The following is a 22,712-nucleotide window of genomic DNA, read 5'->3' as shown; positions in this document are numbered from 1 at the left end:
CACCACCACCATCACATATGGATGAATATCACGCAAATCAGTGTATAATATTGTACATCCTGGTTAGCAAGAGGAATTTCTAAATTTCATGTTAATGTTTGCAAGTCGAAAAACTATAAACTTGGATTAATCAATGAAGGTCAACCAATCTTCAAGAAAGTAACTAACAATACAAAATAAAAACTCAAATTTAAATCTATCAGGTTAATCATAAATAAAATTAATTTAGAACTGCCTTGCCATAAAATAAACAACACTATCCAGGGCAGAAATGTCTTTATTCTTGTATGGACTGCTGTGCAACTTCTAAAAACAGGGACACTTAAAGGGCAGCTTGGATTCCCTGAAAATGGGACTTTCAGAAAACTCCTTTCCTATACCAGGTTATAGAGGATTTTTTTGTCATGGTCATGGCAAATTATGTGGTAAAAATAGGACAATGACTTCCCCAGTTTGCCAAAATTGTCTAGATTTTAATCATGAGAGATGCAAGAAGCTATTGAGAGCAGCTGAACCAACATCAGCATTCACATATTTAGCTGGTTTTTTGTTTCTAACCTTTTTTCCTTATTAGAGTGAATGTGAAGTACAGCATGTCATTTCTTGAAACAGAAATTGCAGCAAAACCAATTTCTCTGAACAGTTCTAAAATCAGATAGATTTTATTAAAGAAAAACTATATTGCTCTTTAATTTAAGTCTAGACCATTTGCTTTTGTTGTAATGAGAATTGTACTTTAAGTCAAACTCTGAATTCAACTAGAGCCATGCTTTCCAACTTCTAGGGGAAAAAACCTATTCTACAGAGATCCTGAATGTTTTCCAGGATAAGTATAGTCACCTTTCTTTGAGTCCTTTTGCTCATAGGTGTTCATAGATTAAATGCCTTTGACTACAGAAATGAAGAGCAGCTAAAATCAAACTGAACTCTGAGGTTAGCTGCCTGACATTATCTCTTCAATACAATGGACCAAGCAGTGCTCATCCATGGAACAGAAATGGGGACAAGCAGCCCTGGGGGGGAGGTTTCAGCTAGATTCTGCAATATGTCATGACACACACCAGCCACCCTTACTCCCATGAGAAATCCTCAATTCAGACACACCACGCTTGCATCAATAGATGTCAACACCCCTTGGCAGATCTCTCCTCACAAATCTGGTGGAATTGTAGCTCTCTGTGATGGCAAATAGGAGACTCAAATTCAAAATAAGATGTGCAATGCAGATTTGATGGTGGTCTTTTCCCACATTTCTGCAGCTATGGGTTTAAAATATCCATGAAGAGTTCTCAGTGAAGACAATAAACTTGACAAGGAATTAATTTTTAAGCAACCTAAAGACAAATTATTCTAGAACAAGACACAGCTACATATATATGTTTATATGCAATGGTGTAGGTACAGGCATATTTTATGCCTATATGTGAGACATAAATGCATACATACATGTATACAGATGAAATCCTAGCGGAAAGATCAAAATCCAGGGTAGGACCCAAACGTAAAAGGATTTAGATTTCTCTGTGACTCACCTCCTGGGGTATGTTCCAGGCCATGTAGACATGGCTCTTGAACTCATCCATCCAGACTTCAGCCACCCTCAGTGCGTTTCTCCTCACGTGAGCAGTCAGGTCCTCTGTGTAAGGTTTGTGTGCTCTCTCGATGTGGGCAATCCTGGAGCAAGGCAGCACCTCAACGCTTCCTCCACACTGCCACACCTACCAGGGGACAAAATAAAGGACACTGTGCTAGTGACAGCTCCCTGCTCTGCTGCTGGCCTCCAGCAAACACACTGGAACTGTTTAATTTCTATGATTGGCATTGTTACAAAGCAGAATAACCATTCAAGACTTGTTGGACTACAGAGAGGTTATGAGAGGAGAGAGGTATTACCTTGCCCTACCATGAATTGTTACTGCTACCTTACTACAGAATTTCTACTTTACCACTAGCCTCTCATCACAATCTTACTGGATCAAATTTAGCTATTCTCAAGATTATTAATAAGGTTATTTATAGGGCATTGAAAACAGTAGTGCCTGGTTCAAGTTTTAAGGCTTGCACACTTTTCTCTGAGGTTCTGCACAGTCCACACATGCACTACCCGGAATCTCAAACTAGGCAGCTTGTCACAACAGAGAAACTAAGCCAACTAACTTTTCAAGACCACCAAATTTTCAGATTCTGGGAAGATGAGGAATATAAATGCATCTTATGCTTTGCTTTAAACATACTTGAGAAAGGACCAGGTCTATTCCTTTTGAGGAGGAGCAACAAAGACTGAGACTGCCTAATGAAAATGCTGTATGAACAATTTAATCAGAAAATACTCTTCTGATAAATTTATAGTGTAGGTTACTGTACCTGCCAAAATAGGTTTCAGTTTTGCCCACTACTACTGAGCTAATAGTTAATCATAATTATTGCATTCATTTCTGCTTTTCTGCTTTCAACAAAAGAGAAAACCTCTTTGGCAGACTTAAGAGTCAATGAAGTACATGAATTATTTTACATAGCAGCTCTTTTTCCTTGTATCTTGTATTATGTAAGCTTCCTAACATGATCAAGGCAGCCCATCCATAACGGTTGAGTGGATGCTGCTCAGGTGAAACCCCAGATGTACCCAAAATGTTTGATCCTGCTGAACAAGTACCTGAGGGTCCCAGAGGCAGGTGTACTCACTGAGCAGTGGCAGAGTTTGCCTTATGATGCTGCCAGCAGAGATTCCTGAGGCTTGGTATCTCATACTAAGAGAGCAAAAACGAGAGCAAGGGTGCCTTTTCCTTGTACACTCATCCAGGAGATTGTATTCTGGTCTCCCTTCTGATGGCCAGGGATGTGGGCTGGCAGAACATCCTGTTCTGGAGCTGATCTCAGACCCCTCAGGTCTGTCCACCCTATAGGCATATGCTCTACTAAGGAGGCACTTTGTTCAGTCATTCATTTTATATATTTAGACATCTGGCTTGAATACAGCATTTAGGCATTTGGCAGCTCCTGAGACCAGAAAATGTGGCATGAATTCAAAATGTTCACAAAGCTTTTTCTGAACTGGTGCCTAATTGCATTCAGCATATGCTGGGAGAAGAGATAGAGCCCTGGTTTGCAGAGCTCTGTGGAAAAGGAGCCATCCCATCAACCTGCAGAACAGTCAAGGGGGGAGCTGAAAAGACTTCAGCACATCTCTGTGTCCAGAACTTGGAAGGCCATAAGAAAAAATAAAACTATTATCAAAATAAGGGCAAAACTGAGATGATCATAAATATTTGAAAATAAATATGCAATTGATCTGTCACAAAAATAATCTGGAAACAACATTTGTGTCCTGTCTTTCTAAACATCATATTAAATGGGCAATGCAGTTTAACAATCTTACAAAAAGAATACTTTGTCAAACATTTAATTATAAATGGTCCAGCTACATCTCCTAATAAAGATTAAATGTCAAGTATCACCAGGCTGTGCTCACACAATGCCTGCTTTCAGTCCAAGTAATTTCTCAGAACAGCATGGACATCCAGCTATAAATTGTTTCAGAGTTACTCACTGTACACTGCTTAAATTAGTATCATAAAAGACAAGGAAGATGTAGAGATGGCATAACTTAGCCCAGGACAAGGCAATTCACACTGTGTACTGTGTACTCTGCCCAGCATCTGCTCATTCCCACCAGGAATGGCCTCGAGCCACAGCCAAGAAGTGAACACCAAATCTTTTGTGGGGTTTTCAGAGCTAGGTCTGAATGCCATCTTGACAACAAGTTGAGCCAAAAAATTCACAGTCTATAATAAGCTGAATTTCCAAGCAAATTTCTAGGAACTGAAATTCAGAAGAGCAGACTCATCTATAATTTTAGCACTGATTCGGTTATCCATAAATTCTGATTTGACTTTGTAACAAAGTCATATGTTTTCAAAAAGCATCCTGAGATGACCAAGCGTTTGAGTTTGCAAATAACAATGACTCACTACCAGAATAAATCAAATTAATCAAATTTGGTGGACACTCCGTTCTCCCAGACATTGTCAGGCTTTGTTCTATTTCCAGACTAATTATCAATTAATTACCTACCAATACAGAACTGGTGAGTTGCATTAAGCAGTTTCAAAACCATATTCTGTCTTTTTCAAGCAAAAATCGCCTAAAATCCACAAAAATTAGTTACAACACTCAACAAGGAGCATGACCTTAGGTATGGGCTATGCTATGAAACCTTGCAGAGTGGAAGCAAAGGCAATGCTTTAAAAGGCAGAAAGCACAATCCTGACATGCTCAGCTGGTCACATCTGGGACAAGCCATGGTCCTTCTCTCTCTCAGAAGTGTTCTTTGCCAGAGAGATTGCAGTTCAGTGAGAAAACTCTTTTATCCAAACATTTAGTTACACTTAGGAAGAGGTAAGTAGAAAAAAAAATTTAAAATGTAGGTAGCAGGGATTAAAGTGGAATTTTCAAATGACAGGAAACTGTCCTGGAATATCATGGAAGTATGGATTTCCAACTCCTTAAAAAGTGCGAAATCTACAGCCAAGGAATGAAGGGCTTTGTTATTCACGCACTAAATAATAAACACTACACTGACTTGAATGTATGAATACTAAACAATAAACATAATTAACTGCTACAAAAAGTGTCAGGGTATCTTTTTAATTCTTCCCTGATTATATTTTAAATCAGGGAATTTCTTGCCATTTCTTTCCCTTCTAGACCAAGTGTCCACTTGAATCTGACCAATCCTACCTCCCCCCATCTCTTTCACTCATGTACATTAATCCTTGGTGCTCTAACCATTGTGTTGGAGTCATTGTGGATAGCTGGATGATTTTCAAGGCATCTTGAGGGGATCTAAATCTCACATCAGAAGTGCACAGGAAAGACTAATTAATTACTCGAAACCAATACCTTTCAGTCAGATACAATTTTCAGGATTTTAAAAAAATTAATATTTTAATACTAATAAATATATTTTCTTAAAGGCTCTACTCAGAGGGAAGTTGAGAAGCCTTTTAGAGTGGTCTGTTCTTCATCTAATAAAATTCCTGTAGACAAGAAGGAATAGCAATTGAGGGGTTAGTTCCTCGCAGCTTCACACATTTCCCCTGTGAATTTTGCAGCTATTTTTTGCTGTCATTAGCAATCTTCATTCAGGCTTTATCCACACTGAATAGCACCTTCCTACTTTTCCAGCACTGCTGTTTTATGTGGTGGTTATAAATACACAGAAAAGTTTAAAATCAGTGAAGCTTTTCCAAATTATCACCCATGGCTTCAGCAAGAAGTCTAAAGATAAAAGAGCTTCAAAGACTTTTTTCAACCAGATGAGATGGTTTGAAGTAAAATGTTATATTTCTGAGCATACTGTGGCTGCAATCAGTAATACTCAGTTACTAACCTGCTTGTACAAATTGCAAGGAAGAAACTTGAATAATTTCCTAAACTATGGCTAAAAGGAAATTCAACAACTTTTCCTGTTACACATATAGGTAAAATATTCACCTGCAAGAGGTGGAAATTGCCAGCAACAATCTCAATTTCCTGCCAAATCTCTAAATAAACATATGCAGTTGTAAAAAAGTAACATATGCTTTCATCACTGTGACACAATAAAGAGCAATTCACACTTCATTCTGTAAAAGCATCAATTGCAAAACTGTACCAACAGGTCTCAGACTTTACCTTAGAAAGTTCTGAAGTCTGAGGATCTGTATCTCTTTGGGAGTACTTTCCATGATTGCTGGAGCCCCACAAAGCAGAAAGTTTGCTTTGCTTTGGAGGAATTTCTTGAGCTTCTGGTCCTGCTGGTTTACTTTGCAGAAACAGTCTTTGAGGAAAAGAACACAGCAACTGGAGTTTCCCTTCCAAAGAGCCCTGAATCCACTTCAGAGCATTTTCAGTGCTGCCTTCCAGGACAGCCTTAGAAAGGGCTCTTTATCCTTGAATTTCCTGAGGGTCATATATTTGGTACAGCCCCAAGAAGGGCTTAGAGGGATTCCTCTTCTTGAAAGGGTTCCTTGTTGCTTCCTCCCTAGCAAAAGGTAGTTAAATTCCATAAAAAACCTCAAGGTCCAAAGGGACAGTAGCAGTGCCAGAGTGAACATTTACAAAGCTGAAAGACTAAAATCAGCAAACCCTATGATCTAAACTAAGCAAAGCAAAGAAGAGATGATAGGAACATTAAATGAATGCAGAGAATATTACTTGGAGGGGGGGAAGGGAGGGGAAACTCCCTTTTAAATCTTCAGCTTTTATAGCTTACGTGGAGAATTTGCCCAAGCTCTAAGCACTTCATGCTGTTACATTACTGAAGGTATATTTGCACACAGTTATAATTGCAGCCCTAAATCTGTGAGAATTTATGCTCAGCAAGGTTCAAGCAGTACCAGAGAGCAAAGAGAAAACAGGCTCTTCACACTGGGAGAGCCAGGATAGCAACGAAAGCACGGAGAGGATGTGGTGGTGGCACAGCAGCTCAGCTGTCACTGCCCCTCTGTTGGAGGAGAAAAGGAGCTGAGCATGGGGCAGGCCAGGGACATGGCACTGGTGAGGCTGCTGCAGGAGCAGCAAACACCAAACGGCTTCTTAGAGCAACTGGCCAAGTGCTGACACCCTGTCACCCCTCCCTCACTGCCACCAGGGGACAGCGACAGCACTCACACAGCCCTGGCTCACTCACACTGCCTTACAAATGTCCAAGTCAATCTGATTACAAGCTTTTCTAAACCAAATTCCATTCATATCTGGAAAATCTCTTTCACTGCATTTTTATTAAATCCTTTCCAATTGCATTTAAATATATTTGAATTTGCATATTTAATCAAAACAATCACAACTCTGAAGCTGATCCCTCTCCCGAATATTTAATTTATACTTCATTATAACATTATACAGCACTTCTTCATTAGAAGTTTCTTTTTATCTCTTTAATCACTGAGTGTTCCTTTTATGTTATAGAACCTTAAACAAATAAAAAAATAAGCCCTATGTGTCATTTAGCAGTTTATTAGCATGTACTGCATTCATTAAATTTACACAGATCGTGCAGTTTCTCCAAGAGCTGTGACCTTGTTTGATACCATCATTTTGTTTGGACTGCAAACAAAAACCTTTCAATAATTAAGTGATTTCTCAAAAAGCTGAAGTAATTTCTAGCTTCTGTGAAGTTTGCAAATTGCAAAATTAGAAGAACTCATTAAAGATGCCCTGAAGTTAAAAAAAATTGTCAGTGTAAATTAATTACTACTGTGAATACAAACTAATAGTTACCAATATCTTTGAAATATATTTTGGGGAGCAATTTATTGTAAAAACTACTTGTGAATCTTGTCAACCTTTGTCATTATGATTAATTGTTCACTGATAACCAGTAATGAGCTTGGTGTTTCATAGACAAGCATGAATAAGCAATTTTTATTCAATACCATAATCATTTTGAATCTGCATTTTTATTTTGGTATCTTGACAGGTAACTGCAGAAAGGACAGAGAGAATTGTCAGACACAAAGATCACTGAAATGAATGTTCACATTTCTAACTGCTATCAGTGGGGTTTCAGTTGCACCCTGGAAGTCCTTGGACTGTCATGTACTTTTTTGGGTGTCTGTCTCTGTAGAGGTAGAAACTACACCCACTGAGTGAAATACGTTAATCTTTATTTAGGTCATACCTCCACTGAATTCAGATAACCTTCACTAAATAATTCTGATCATCAGACAAGCCTGTCATATTTTCAGATAAACTTAGTTATTTGGATGTAGGAAGAGATTTTTTTCCATAACCAAGCTGATATTTTAATGTGAAACTGTAAGCAACCTACTAAAACACACCCACAATCTAAAAGATTTTTTAAAAGGAAAATAAAAGACCTTAATATAACTAGAGCTGCTCTTCATTTTTAAAATGTAAATTATCCCTTAAATCTAACGTTTGAAGTCATCATTAATTGCCTCACAGGTCTCATTTTACATTAATTGTGCCTTCATAAAACACTCTCATTGAAAACCTAATACATGTAAAGATTCTTCCCAAATTAAATTGTCATTACTTTCCTTCCTCTTTTAGCTAATTGCTTCATTATGTACTTTTTAAATTGTTTTGTTCTGCAGGGATTAATTTTGCACGTATCTTCATGAGCTGTGAAACTTTTACAGTGTACTGTTAAACTGCACATGGTGTGCTGCAGGAACTATTCTCTGCCCATGTCTCCTAGAGAAAACACATCAAGGGTCACTGAAGGCTCATAGCTCCATTCAGTTCTCTTCCAAACACACCTATATCATTGCCAGGCAATGAGAAATAACCCGGGTTTCAAGCACTACATTGCCAAGCTTCAGTCATAAATAAGAAGTAAAAGAAATCACTTTTCATCTTAAAAAGCAGGAGACTGGACCAGATAACCAGTGGTTTAGTATTCACAGAAGTAGCTTACTGTGCTGGCCATCTTTTATGTTTTTAGCTTTCTCTCCCTTACCAGAGCTACACTTAGCTTGACCAGTCTTGTTAATCTTGCTCTGTGCCCAAAGACTTGAGCACAGAATAGAATATGCAGAGTTGGGATGCACCCACAAGGAAGAGCAAAGTCCAGTTCCTGGTCCTGCACAGGACACCCCAAGAGTCACACCGTGTGTCCCAGAGAATTGTCCAAACACTCCTTGAACTCTGTCAGGCTTGGTGCTGTGAGCACTGTCCTGGGGAGCTGTTCAGTGCCCAACCACCCTCTGGGGGAAGAACCTTTTCCTAATGTCCAACCTAAAGCTGCCCTGACTCAGCTTCAGGCCATTCCCTCAGTCCTGTCATTGTCACCATAGAGCAGAGATCAGTGCTGCCCCTCCTCTTCCCTCACAAGGAAGTTGTAACTGCAGTGAGGTCTCCCCTCAGTCTCCTCTAGTCCAGGCTGAACAACACAAGTGACCTCAGTCTCTCTTCACAAGGTTTCCCCTCCAGACCATTCATCATCTCCACTGCTCTCCTTTGGACTCTCTCTACTTGTTTAATGTCATTTCAATATTGTAGCACCCAAAGCTGTCCCCAGCACTGGAAGTGAGGCTGCCCCAGCTCAGAGCAGAGCAGGACAATGCCCTCCCTTGCCCGGCTGGCAGTGCTGTGCCTGATGTCACCCAGGACAGGGATGTCCCTCCTGGCTGCCAGGGCACTGCTGGCTCATGTTCAACTTGCCATGGACCAGGAGTCCCAGCTCCCTCTCCACAGGGCTGTAGCCCACATTCTATCAGTACTAGTAAAGACTGAGGCAAGAGCTCCATGAGGATTCCCTGTTCAGCCAGGCTGGTCTTTTGCCTCACTTCCTTGACTTACAGCACAAGCTGCTGTCACACACATAAAGGTATTTGGCCTTCACACCTTTGACCTGAACATGCTGGATTCATCCTAGTGAATCATCTCAGTCATCTACTCACTTTTTTACCACCACAACAATCCCTTGCTCTTCCACACTAGTCTTTGTCTAATTCTTGGTAGGTTACTATATCAGTCTTGCAATACCAAAAACCCTCAATGAAATTAAATTATAGAGATAAGCAAAAAGTTTGGAATCTTCCAAGCCTGGGCCATGAAGACTTGTACCACCAGAAGGTACAAGGGCACTGACACTGTGCCATGACCTGAAAGTGCAAGAAGGCATTAAACATTAATAATGCACTAATTAATTTGCATCTCACCTGAGTCCATTGATTTGTAAGTGTATATTGACTTAAACTGTTTTAATTCTTCCCATACCACAATAAACCATTTCCTCTCATAAAACATCGAGATATCTATATGACTTCCCAGCTGGTAATGTGCAAGCACACAGGCACAGCTGGTGAAAAAGCATTTGTGAGAAATCTCCAAGTGCCTCATCGTCCTTCCTTGTAGGGTACAGCGATGCCACGTGTTAGCTATTGCTGTAATATTTTCCTTTCCTGTGGGAGCAGCTAATAAAATGTTCTCTCCCCTGAAATAGCAAAAACACAAAAGTGATTCACTGGTAATGTATAATTACACATGCTGTAGCTGCAGGTTACCTGCTGAGGCGTTCATGGGCAAAATGGGGGGAAAAACAATTATTTCAATGTAGGAGTGACTGAAACCAGAACAAGCCAAAAAAATCCCGTTTCCGCTAATGTCATGACTGGCAGAATTTGGAGACGTGACAATTCCTCATTTTATTCTCAATGGAACCTTCCTTTTTTAACCTGTTGGAATTACAACCCTGTAAATAGAGTATTTTAGTCTGTGTCATCTTGGGGTTCAGGTAGTTGATGCAGTGAGGAACTTTGCAAAACAAAATTAACTTTAGGAATAATTCTGTACACACAGATAAGCCACTGCTGGTTACACAGGGTGCTAGGCAAGTTCTTTTGCCACATTTGTACTGCTAAGGAATTATTTTTATCTTGGTGACAGTGTGGGCTTTCACCAAGATAAAGGCACTGGCTTCATCTTGTAAGAAGTAACATTTGGTCAATCTCTACATTTTTTTTTTCTTATGGGCTTCAGTCTAGAAATAGTCTCCTCTTCATTCACAAAATGGATAAAAGCAAAATAGGCTTCTCTCTATTTAAAGCTTCAGTGAAAAGTTAAAGAGAAATCATTATCTTAAAAAGCAGTATTTAAAAGTTATCCAAGAGTAACAACTAAGAATATTTCTGTTTTTGGACTTCTTAGCCCTTTGCCTTTGCACATCACCAACCTAATACTGTTGAACAGCACTTGTGATCACGTACTAAGGATGTTTTCTGTAGAGCAAATCATTCCCTAGTGGCAAAGGATATTGGCCTTCTTACTGAAAACAAGCTAAAAACATGGCTTTGAGACCTCAACAAGTGATGGTAGCTGTAAGTGCAAGAATGGGGATGTCTTGATTCATTTTCCTGAAGGGTATTTAGGAAAGATCTACATTGTTCAGTGGAATGCCATGAAAGGGGACCCAGCAGCAAGGACAGAAAGGGACACTAGGCACACATGCCACATCCCACTGCTCTCTCTCCATGCAAACAGTTCGACAGCACAGCAGCTTGGCAAAAAATCCCCTCCCTTTCTTTGTTCATTCCCAGTCACTTCTAGCTCTTGGCATTCCAACCTGTCAATCTGCCTAACAAAACAGTTTGTGAGGCAGCACGGTAAATCACAAACTGATTAACACTGCAATTAACCCTGCAGAAAAAAAAACAAAATAAAAAAAGGTTTACTGAGCCAGAGGTGTTCAGAGGCAGCAGGGCTGGGGCAGACCACTGTGCTGGCAGAGCCAAAGCACTGGTGTGCTGCTGCAGGAGTCAGAACAAGAGCATGGCACAGAGAAAATGTAACTCAGTGTAGCCTATATATTGTGAAACTACACTCTGGCTTGAACACTGCTGTGTTGTTAGCATTATTCTCATCCTAAATCCAAAGCACTGCACCAGCTACTAGGAACAAAATTATCTCCACCCCAGCCATGCCCAGGACAGCTGTGCAAAGGCTTTCCTTAATAAAATCAGACATCTATTTACATGCAATATATTCACAGTTTCATGTAATTTATGGCCTGTGTTAGAAACACTGACAGGGAAAATTGCTGAGCACTTCTAGGGAAAGAAGAAAAAGCACAAAAATGTTTTCAGGTAAATATGGGGATTGGGGGCATGTGTAAATATCTTCCTTTGCTTGTGATTAACAAAAAGAACACTATTCCAAGGGAAACAATATAAGAAAGATCTCAGGTGAGAAACAATTGGGATGCACAAACACTGTGGATTGGACATGGCTGGACACGTAAGCAGCCATCAGTTCCTGTGCACCAAATGGGAGAGACTCAAAAAAATGGCAGTGAAAAATCATAATCCCAGAAGTAGGTGTGCGGGGAGGCTAAAGAAAAAACAAGATAGTTAAGAGCAAAAAGCACATTAAAAAAAACCAAACAATAAAAAAGACCCACACAAAAAAGCCCCAAAACAAACAAACATTGTGGAAGTAACTTCTGGAATTTAGAAAACAATAGATCAGAGAGAGACATGATAGTCTTCATATCTGCTTGCTCTGCCACAGAGGGACCCTAATGTATGGAAAACATCCCAAGGAACGCTAGGAGTACTTTCTGCTCAAGTAACTAATTTCTCCATCTCTATTCATTAGCTACATTCCTCTAGTTCTCCACCAACAGAAAGAGCATCATCTTCACAGAAGGCCTGCAGACAAACCACCAGACTAAAAGCAAACTGAGCAATTAATTTCACTACAGCAATATACTGTATAAAAGTAGCATGCCATATTCAGTCTAACTATAAATGCAATTTTCCTCCTGGGTCAGCGGATGTAAAGTCCTGATATACCATTTAGTGAGACCAAGACCCAATCCTTTTCCCTTTAAAAGGCTCTTACCTTCTAATAAAATTTCCTCTTACCCACTTAACAGGGCCATTATATTCTTGGGAACATGAATTCATCTGCAAGCACAAAGTCTTTGTGAGAGGCAGAATTACTCTAAGCCAAAGCCTGGGCTTGCATTCCCTTGACTCTGATGATGACTTAGTCTGGGACCTGAGGCAAATCACTGAATATTTGTTAAGGCATCCCTAAAAGTGGTACAAATAACTTCTGTAACAGATATTTGGGACCTTTATCAATCACGTAGGCTGCTTTAAAAGACAGAAGGAAAGACAAAAGGATTGCTACAGGCTTGCTTTTGACAGAAAATTATCTGCATATTTCAGTACGACTTGGAAGAGGCCTCTAAGAAGCCTACTGAAAACTAGACTTGAACCATCCAACACAAGATCTGATTGATTACATCCAACTGATTGCAAAGGATTTGTAGGATCTTCCACAACCACAAGTACTGCTTGTGCCAGCCCAACCCAGAAGCAGAGCCCAAATGACAGACACACACCAGCCTCACACTCACATTCTTGTTCCACCATAAGGCAGTTACTGACACAGCTCTTGCTTGGTCACACGGATAATAACTGATTCCAGTTTGCCCTCCAAATGCAACTTGTCCCTTCAAATCACACAACTCCATTCAATTGGGAATGATTGAACATAAACCAAAAAGAAGCATTACTCAGCCTAAAGTGAATTTACAAATATGATGCTGCTTCACAGTAAATGAATCTTTCAAAAATCCCTGTAAAAGTGATTGAACTGCTCAAAGACAGTTCTATCAAGTCTTGCATCAACCAGCCTGCTTTTTTGTCTTACGGGGCAAATAAATAGCTTTGCAAGAAAATGTTTGCTTGAGGAGAAAATACAGTGCTTCTTCTAAGAATCAAATGCATTTGTGTTTTGAACTCATCTGTCAGCTTCTAGCTCAAGGCAACAGATCTCTATTAATATTTATTTAATAATATATGCTTAATATTTTACAAATGCTGTTTCAAAGCCACAGACAAGGGTAAAAATCTTAGAAGTTAAAATAATATTCCAAATCAGAGACCAAGAGAGCTGAACAGTGAAACAAATTCATCAGAGTCAAGAGAATAATCCTCCAAAGTCCTGTTTTCTGTGGCTTGTTATGGTTTACCAACAATAGATACTTCAAATACGGCTTCCAAGAGTTGGGAGATTTTCTTGCACTCATAACACAGATAACCAGATATTTGTGCAGATGATGAAGTGACAAAAATAACTCCTGAGCAAGGATAGTGGAAAAAGTTTCTGGTTTTTCAGGGTCTAATTCCTCACAGTAGTTTGGCTTACAATAGTTTTACATCCTCTGGAACAAAATCAGTACTGTGAGGACAAGGGACCATGTATAAATAAACAGGTAGCTCAAATAATCCTAACACCTGCTGCTATTTCTGCAGTCAAAAATAAACTCTCCAGTTCCTGTCGATGTTTGCTCTTGCAAGCTTATGCATAAAATTTCCCTAGCAGGCCAGTTTGGGCACATGAGGTCTGATTGTCCATTATCCCACATGATAATGCTTATCATACAGCAGAATACTAGAAAAATCTAGAAACTTCTTTAAAAAAGGGAAACGGCAATGAAAGATGAAGCACAGTGAGCAATATATGGTCACAGATTGTAGAGCACCATTTTAGAATAGAAACATTATTTATTGCACTAATCCTGTAATTAGAATGTAGTTTTTGCAGAACAATTACTGTTTTGATCAAGAGATTGATCATAGGCCTCAAAGCTGAAAGCAGCACAAGTCATCTAGAGATATTCCAGTGCTCAACCACCCTCTGGGTGGAAAACCTTTTCCTGATGTCCAACCTAAACCTGCCCTGACACAGCTTCAGGCCATTCCCTCAGTCCTGTCACTGTCACCGGTGAAGAGATCAGTGCTGCCCCTCCAGCTCCCCTCGTGAGGATGTTGAAGACCACAAGATCTCCCCTCAGTCTCATCCTTGCATTGTCTGGGACACACTGAGAATTGCGAGAAGAGCAGCTAAAAAATTGTTCATTGCAAATCTGTAATTTGTTTTCATATCGCCAGGAACACAGATCCAAGCCAGCATAAAGCCAGATAAGGCAGCATACATTATGCTACCTTGCACACCACAATCTGTTACAGATGAAAGTATTTTATGTAGGTCAGGCACTGCTTCCCTGGAGACAGACAAAAGCCATAAGGAAATCAGAGCAGTGTCGGGCCTTATTCCAGTGATCCAGTCTACTCCAAAGTTTCAATTATGCAGAGATTTGTGTCTCTGCTCTTGTCTATCAACATACTCAACAACCAGCTCCTGCAAGGCTAAGTACTCCAGACCAGACATGATGCAAACTGAGAGAGAACTCCTCGCACTCACAAGGAAACAATAGTCTTTTGTCAGAACAGAAAAATCAAAGCGACTTTAATTTTCAACTCATCGCAACACTGAGCTGCAAAATAAGTTTTTGGAAACTGAAGGCAACTCTCTGGCCTTCACAATGAGAAGAATGGTGCTATTAAAAGAAGCAGTCTTGCATTTCTGTCTCCCTTTCCTTAAAAAAAGTGCTCTAATGTAGCTGTAAGGGGGTCTGAGCTTCACTCTTGCTGAAATAACTCTTTATCTCTGACAGGCGGAAGAAAAAGAATTTCAAGGAACTAGAAGTAAAAATGAGTATTTTTTGTTATATCTTGCAGTCTCAGCAGAGAATTCTATATTCCTACAGTAAATTCCTTTTTTTGCTATTGTACAATAGTATGCTTTTATTCTGGCAACTAAAAGGCACAAACCACAATGTTACCTTCCACTAACGTTTCATAACAGGGTTCAGAATTTAGTTTTACAACATACCACACCATTTTTCATTACCATTATCTACCTAAGAATTCCTCTCTTATCAAAAACCCGAGAGGTCCTCAAAGAGCACAGCACTGTTTTTTCAGAAAGATATTTAGCCTTGAAGAGATGCAGAAAAAAGTACACAAATCACACACAATGCTGCATTATAGTAAACAGGTAGAAAATAAGTGCACTTATGAACTTTATGAATATCTTAATTCCCTTTCCTCTGGCAGGCAGCATAAATGCCTCTATATTCCACTTTGCTCCACAGTGATTTTCCTAATTTAAATAAACCAAGTCATCTAGAAGGGCTTTTCCATCACACCAGTGAGAAGGTGTCCTTACTGAGTCTGGGATCATGAGTAAGCAGAGACTCTTGGGTATCAAGTCTGCAAAATTCTGGCGTTGCTACTTGAATGAAAGAACAATACTAAATTCTATACTTCTTATCCTTGTCCCAGATTGTTCTTTAAAGAGAGCTTTTACTCTTTTTCTCCCCCATCTCTCCTCAAATACTAAATTTGCATCTCTGTAGAGCTGTGGATCTCCTTTTCATGCCATCACCCATTTGTTTTCGACTGCTTTTTCCCCCTGCAATAAGACTCAAGCTGTATTTTAAATGTAAGCCACCAGTATTGGCTAATTATTTTCCTTACCCTGATTCCGAGCTCCACATTCTCTCCTCCATACACTTCCATGCCTTCATCCAGTAATCCAATCTCTTGGAAGTATTCTCTATCCACTATGAAGCATCCAATCAATGCAGGACTTCTGGAAGGATAAACCAGCAGCAACCAAAATTAGCAGATAGACTATGAAGAATTTTATTATTCAGACATGGATTATACTTGTAATTACTGGGTAAAATGGTGCAGCAAAACAGATTCTTAAGGATGTATTTCTCAAACAGATTTATTTAGCCTTGCCTTCTAATATTCTTAATTCCGAAGTGAAATACACACCATTGAAGGAAAATAGAGTCAAAATTATTGGACATACATATTCACCAGAGCAGGTAGGATTTCAGTGCTAAGAGTGTGAGATCCAGGAGCCCCAGTTTTGTTTCTGAGGCACCAGACAGTGTGGTCTCTGTCCTTGCTAAGTCCTCAAGTCTCTTGTCTGTGGTAATTGCAAAGGATACCTGCTGATGCACAGTTCTGTGTGTTTAGGCAGAACCCAGATTCAGCTAGAGCTAAAAAAACTTGTGTTTGTATCATTATGTAAAAAAAGAGATTATTTCTTGAATAGGACCATCCAGATAAGGTTTTTTTAATACAGAATCAAGAAAAGTCTGCCCTTACCAGCATGGTGTAGCATTAGTCCATTGTCCTGAGCCAAATTTAAACACATCCCATATCTTTACTGGATCAGCAAGCTCTATTCATGTCATGGTCTGAACCAAGCAATTTTTACTATACTGAGCCCATTTTAATAAGGTAAGAGCTCAGCCACAGAGGGTACAATTTTACCTTTATGAGATGCAGTGGAGAAGAATACAGAGTCATTTAGCCTTTTCATTTCTCTCCTACCTTATAATCCACAATGGCAAGAAATAAAATAAAAATGTCTTTTCTGATTATTATGCTGGTATCAGGCACTATGGTAATAACAGGATATTAATTAGCAGTATGGGGCAAATCATCCTGCTTTTATTGAGGACACTCAAGCTACAGTAAGTGCAGACATCTGCTTTCAAACATTATAGGATGTCTTAATCACAGATCGTACAATTCTACAGAAATCTATATATTTGTGCCTTTAAGTGCTACAGTGCCCACTTTGTAACAATGAAATTCTGTTTCTGATGTACTTATTAATGGAGAAAATAACAGCATCAATACAAAAGTTATGCTTCTATTATGATAAGGTATTTTTGCTTTTGTTTCTAACGCATTTCTCAGAGTACCTGCTTCCCTTTGCTATAATTCTAGAAGCATAATGGAGGCATGATAGAGATCATCAATCAATGCACATGGCTTTGTTTGTTGGTTTGTTTGTTTTAATTATCCAACACACACTCAGCATATTGCACTAAATTAGAAAATGTGCAAGGGAAAAGGCCAGGGAACAAACCTGAGCATCCACTATTTATAAAGGACATTCACTCCCCAGTCCTCATATAGAACAGAGTTTGGGGGCAAAATGGAAAAGTAGATTTGCTCTTTATTCTGTTTAAATACTTTTAATTTTAAAAGTCGCCATAATAATTAATCTATATAGTTAATCACAGGATCATAGAATGCCTTGGACTGGAATGGACCTTAAAGATTATTTAGTTCCAAACTCCAGCCATGGGTAGGTATATCTTCATATAGATCAGGCTGCTCAGAGCCCCATCCAGCCTGGCCTTGAACACTTCCAGTGATGGGACAGCCACAACTACTTTGGACAACCTGTGCTAGTGCCTCACCAACCTCACAGTAAAGAATTTCTTCTTAAAATCAGATCTAACCCTGTGCTCTGCCAGTTTAAAGCCATTCCCACTTGTTCTATCACTACCTACTTTTGCCCCTCACCAGCTCTCCTGGTAGCACCCTTTAGGTACTGGAAGATGCTACAAATCTCCCTGGAGCCTCCTCACCTCCAGGCTGAACAGCCCCAACTCTCTCAACTGTCTTCACAGCAATGTTTTTATAGCATTAATAGAGTTCATTACCAGCAATTACCATTTCGAATGATGTGGAAATTATCACCCCTTTTTACATATGTCTGTGGCAAACCTGGTAATTTTTATCTTCTGCTTTCCAATTCTAGGTCCTGATCATGGGTCAGTGCAGTTCAGGATGTGCTAAGCTGACAGATCCTGAGAAAAGTGCCTGACTCTAAAGACAGAGCAATGGGATGAAAAATAGCTGCCACTGCTGTTTGAGGTTCTGCTTTCCACCTGGTGAAAACAGGGTTCACACTTTCTGCAGGGAGCTAGAGCACAGGTACCAGTGACCTCTTTGGAATGAATGCATCTCAACAAGGAAGGTCTGCAATCTCAGCAGAGCTGCTGAGTGGGTTCACAGGCAACTACTCCCCTCCCTGAGACAAGGTATTGTTCTGTACTAGCCTAACAACACTCTAGACATGATAAGAAAGTACAGACCCAGCTTGTCCCAAAGCAAGGATCCAATGCAGCCTTTGCTCACAATGTCAGTGAACAAACATTAACTCCTAGGACACAGCTGTAAAGCTATGTGACAGCATTGTAAGGAACACAGCTGTCACATCAGCTCTGTTTATGTAATGTATCTGCAAAGAGAATTCCACTCCTGGCCCCTTAGCACTAAATCACAGACAAGACATTTGCAGTAAGCAGTGCTGCTGAGCATTCCTTTCCAGCATTCCACTTTGGCAGGAAACCTATTTAAAAAGATCTACTGAAAACAAGAGTTTCCTCTAAAAACTTTTTAAAAAACTACTAAAAACAAGAGTTTTCCTGATGACTGTGTAGGGGTCAAGGACAAAAGCTGAAGAGGACAGTTCAAGGACATGTAACTATTTTTACTTTGCAGTCAATACAACCTATTACATAGCTCACTCACCCCTGTCACACCAAGGAGTGCATTGCCAGTGACACTCTAACCTAGGCCACAGTTACCTTATTGGAGCAGTTGTGTTCTCCAGTTTCCACCAGGACTTAGGAGGGTTCAGATATCGGCACCACAGCTCCCAGTCAAACCCCTGGGCTGACAGGGGATACTCCTCTATTTCAAAATTGTCATACTTAATGTTATCGAATGATGGAGAAATTACTCTTTTTCTGTTTTCTTTTATCCTGGTGAGCACTGGTTCAGCCCTTAAAAAAAAAAAGTGTTAAGATTACATCAATAAAAGCATAGCACTGATGTAAATCATAGAACAGTTTGAGTTGGAAAGGTCCTTTAAAGATTATTTAGTCCACTCATCAAATAAACAGCAGCATATGCTGTATTTTTCAGAAGGAGCAAAGTCTAGAGCTGTTAATCATTCAGAGCTTTCTCTGCTCTGAGATGGAGTTTTGACAGTGCAGGATTTTGCCCCAAAATAACAGTGCAATATTTTCTCTAGGCTGCCTTATTATTAACCTTGATTTTAGCTGGTGGATGGAAGAAATGAGTATCTGCATATCACAGAACATTTATACTCTTGCTACCAAGTAACGATAACTTCAGGCTCTCAGCTTTATCAAGGACATCAAGATCAGAGTTAATAATAGATCTATCCTAAGGAAAGAAATTCCTGCCTTTTTACCATCATTTTTACTTAAGAAGCAACAGAGATATTAAATCCAGACTGAGCAAGTTAAAGTACATTATTTCAGTTAGGTTTACTTTTGCAGAGTGGTCAAAATAACACCTCTTTGTTTACACTGCAGAGCATCCAAGAAACATGTTATTTTTAATGAAAAGGAGATACATTTGCCCTCATGGGCAAAGGGCTACACTACCGGAGGAGGTTTTTAACCTGCAGTTTTCCAATGTGATTTAAACACACTGCAATTAGATCAGCAGATAACTCAAACCATACAAATGGATCTAGACCTTTTTACACAGCACAAACACATTTTTCATGCCTGTGTCTGTGATTATGTCAGAATCTCCTTCAAAGGGCTCAGAATGCTAACTCACCCTCTACCTGCAAGAGAAATGCCAGTCAGTAATCTCCCACCAGAGTTTGGGAAAGGTCCCTGGGTCAGACAAAAAGGAGGCACATACCATCCCACATTGAATTCCACATGGGCATCAAAGAGAGCGACGACCGGAGCTGTGGCTGCTCTCCACCCGCTAACCCGAGATCGGATCAGACCCTCCTGCTTGCTGTGCCTCACCACCTTGATGAAACCAGGCTTGTGGGCATTCACTTCATCAACATACTTCTGCAGCTTCTCCTTGAGTTCCTCTGCAGAAGGGAAAGAATTAGGTGTAAAGAAGTGTAAGCTCGACAAGATGCAAAAATCTGTTCTTCCAGTAAAACAGGAGCAGTCTTCACACAGCTGCTAAGAATTCTCAAATAGTCAGTCTAGAAGGAGGTGAACAAAAAGGAGAAGGACCATGAATTACATAGCAATAAAAACAATTTCAGATGTAACTATTCAGCCTACGTGACTGACATCAGAATCCAGGCATTGTTTAACATGCACACAAAATAAAGTGTCATAGCTACATAAGAGCATATTATGATACTGTGACAACAAACAAGACAACTACCCTATGTTTCCAGAAAAAAAGTATGCCCAGATATTGTCCATGAACCTTCCCTACCAATATTTCAACAAAAAAAGAGAAGTAAGCATAAAATCAATTATTTTTCCTCTTTCCATTTTTCTCTCTCAGCTTCAACAACTGTTTTCTGTCTCAACTAAAAGGTTTAATGACTTTTGCTCTTAGGAGAACAACAGCCAGGAAAAGCTCTGGAGAAGAATTATTTCTAATTAAAATATAATAACTGAGATCAACAGCTATTATATCCCTGGTTTAAAGACCACTACATGAGAAAATACAGTATGTAGAATTGAAATATTTTGTTCACTGTCATTATTAGCTGAAAGTACTGCTCACTACTGTTCTTTATTAGCATACCTATGTTCTATTTACATTATGATAACACTCAGAATTCCCTTTAGAACATTAAGTTCCCTTTATTCTGAATCTCTCCACAAATCCAGGAATGTCTTTGCAAGCCACTTAACTTCTCTGGGGAAATATGCTCCCCAGGGAAGTGGTCACAGCACCAAGCCTGAGTTCAAGAAGTGTTTGGACAATGCCCTCAGACCCATTCTCATGAGATTTTTGGGTGTCCTGCATTGAGCCCAGGTAGTTTCTCAAACCATCAGCCTTCCACTCTGGGAACTGGTCCCCTCAAACACATCTGGACAACAGGCACACTAGAGAGGTGAATGCCACAGAAAATTAAAAGCAAGCACACTTTATGAGCCACATTAAATGTTCATCCTTGGAAGGGGGGTGGGTCTGCCCTCTCTTGAGCTGATAAAGAGGAACAGAGCTGGTCAAGTACAAAGATTCCTTGAATTCATCCCTGTTTGCAAAGGCTCTTGGATAGGCACCAGGTGTGGTGCCTGTGCAGTGCTTCCTCAGGGGCTGCAGGTCTGTTCATGCCACACACCTTTGTGTCAATGAACTCTGCATGAAGTGAGAACACCACAGAAAAGTGCTGATACTTACAGGTTTTCATAAAAACAGAATTAAAAAGAAATAGTCTGCTGATCATATCCATCACAGCATTTAAACTACAGCATTATTTTAGGAATTGACAGGATACAGTCCCAGAATTTTCGACATTACATTGCCAATATCCATTCAATTTGTTTGTCTGTGACTGCATCACCTGGAATAAACAATATGAGCCACTTGCATACATAGCATAGAGCACTATTGCATTTTGTATTAGACTTGCTGCTTATTGATCAATATTGATCAACTTTATACTCCTTTATAAAGTAAAATTAAAAAAACCTCACAATAATTTCTATCATGCTTGTGCCAAACCACATGTTCTTATTGCTCATCCCCTAACACACAGAGATTTGTAGCAGCACAGAACTATCAAACCAACCACTAGCTAGCAGCACGTTAAATTGAAAAGAAGACATTTATGTTACTGCAATTCTTTGCACCTAAAAATAGTACAAACCCATTCTCTATTCCCAAAATGCAACACTGTGGAGGGTGAATACCAAAAGACGAAGATCAAAGCTTTATTGTTGGTGTAAGTGGCTGCTCACAGCTTTGCAATGCCAGGAAGCTTTATTTGCCACAACAATGCAGCATCACCACTGAGGATAAAACGTGTGAAAGGAAAGCAGGCTCTAATCAAGGACTTGAAAATCAGTAGCCTTGATAGAGTCATTGTTCTCTCAATCACTCCATTTCAGTAATTGGGCTATTCTTGCTCCCATCTTATCCTTTTCCTAATGTGGACTGACTTTAGAAGCTTGAGAAAACACAGCATCTATTTCATAATTAGGTGTAGTATGGAAAGAGATGGAAATGGAACAGAACCCAAACCTTGGCTTGCCACCAGCATGACTTCAGCTGCACATTAGAGCTGTGGCATTTACTAGGCAGTGCACACTTCTGGTTTTTGGGTTACACTGCAGCTCTTTGCAAATGAAGTGAATGGTCTGAGAGTGTCTCAGAGGAACTTTGGAGGTTTCCCTGTGGTCAGTGAGTATGGAGCCACCATCCCCAGGACTTCAGGATCACCTAAGGAGGTGGAGCAAACTGCTGCTTTTTACCTAATCTTCAAAACTGGCTTACAAGCAGCGACTTACTCTGCATCATGTCCACAGGAGACAGAGCAGTATTTTGCAGTCAGGCACTTTCTGGCCTTTGTTATTTAAAACAGATCAGCTTTACTTTGCAAAGGCAGAGTGCTGAGCAGAGCATTATGTTCACCCTTTGTCTTACAAAATCCTACTGGGCAGATTCTCCCAGAAGAAAAGATAAGACTGTGAAAAAAAGTATCATTTTCACTCATCCATAGGACAGAGAAGACTTGTAAATGAAGCTTAAAAAGTCACAATTTTGGAAAGAACTTTA

At 39.7% G+C, this 22,712-nt stretch overlaps 1 protein-coding gene across 3 annotated transcripts in view; it reads right to left on the bottom strand.

Annotated features, from left to right (window-relative positions):
* Positions 1-22,712, bottom strand: part of GALNT18 (polypeptide N-acetylgalactosaminyltransferase 18) — a 225,186-nt gene that overhangs the window by 49,225 nt on the left and 153,249 nt on the right. For all 3 annotated transcript variants that reach the window (XM_085063108.1, XM_085063107.1, XM_085063106.1), the window contains 4 exons: positions 19,869-20,052; positions 18,773-18,970; positions 15,843-15,957; positions 1,533-1,718 (listed from right to left, as the gene is read on the bottom strand). In XM_085063108.1, coding sequence (XP_084919234.1) covers positions 1,533-1,718; positions 15,843-15,957; positions 18,773-18,970; positions 19,869-20,052 — 683 coding nt within the window. The remainder of the gene's footprint in view (positions 1-1,532; positions 1,719-15,842; positions 15,958-18,772; positions 18,971-19,868; positions 20,053-22,712) is intronic.

Source organism: Lichenostomus cassidix, chromosome 5, assembly GCF_008360975.1.
Source record: "Lichenostomus cassidix isolate B80296 chromosome 5, HeHo_3.0, whole genome shotgun sequence".
NCBI classification, from domain to species: domain Eukaryota; kingdom Metazoa; phylum Chordata; class Aves; order Passeriformes; family Meliphagidae; genus Lichenostomus; species Lichenostomus cassidix.
Note: the sequence above shows the minus strand (reverse complement) of the source record. Positions and strands in the feature narration are given on the sequence as shown.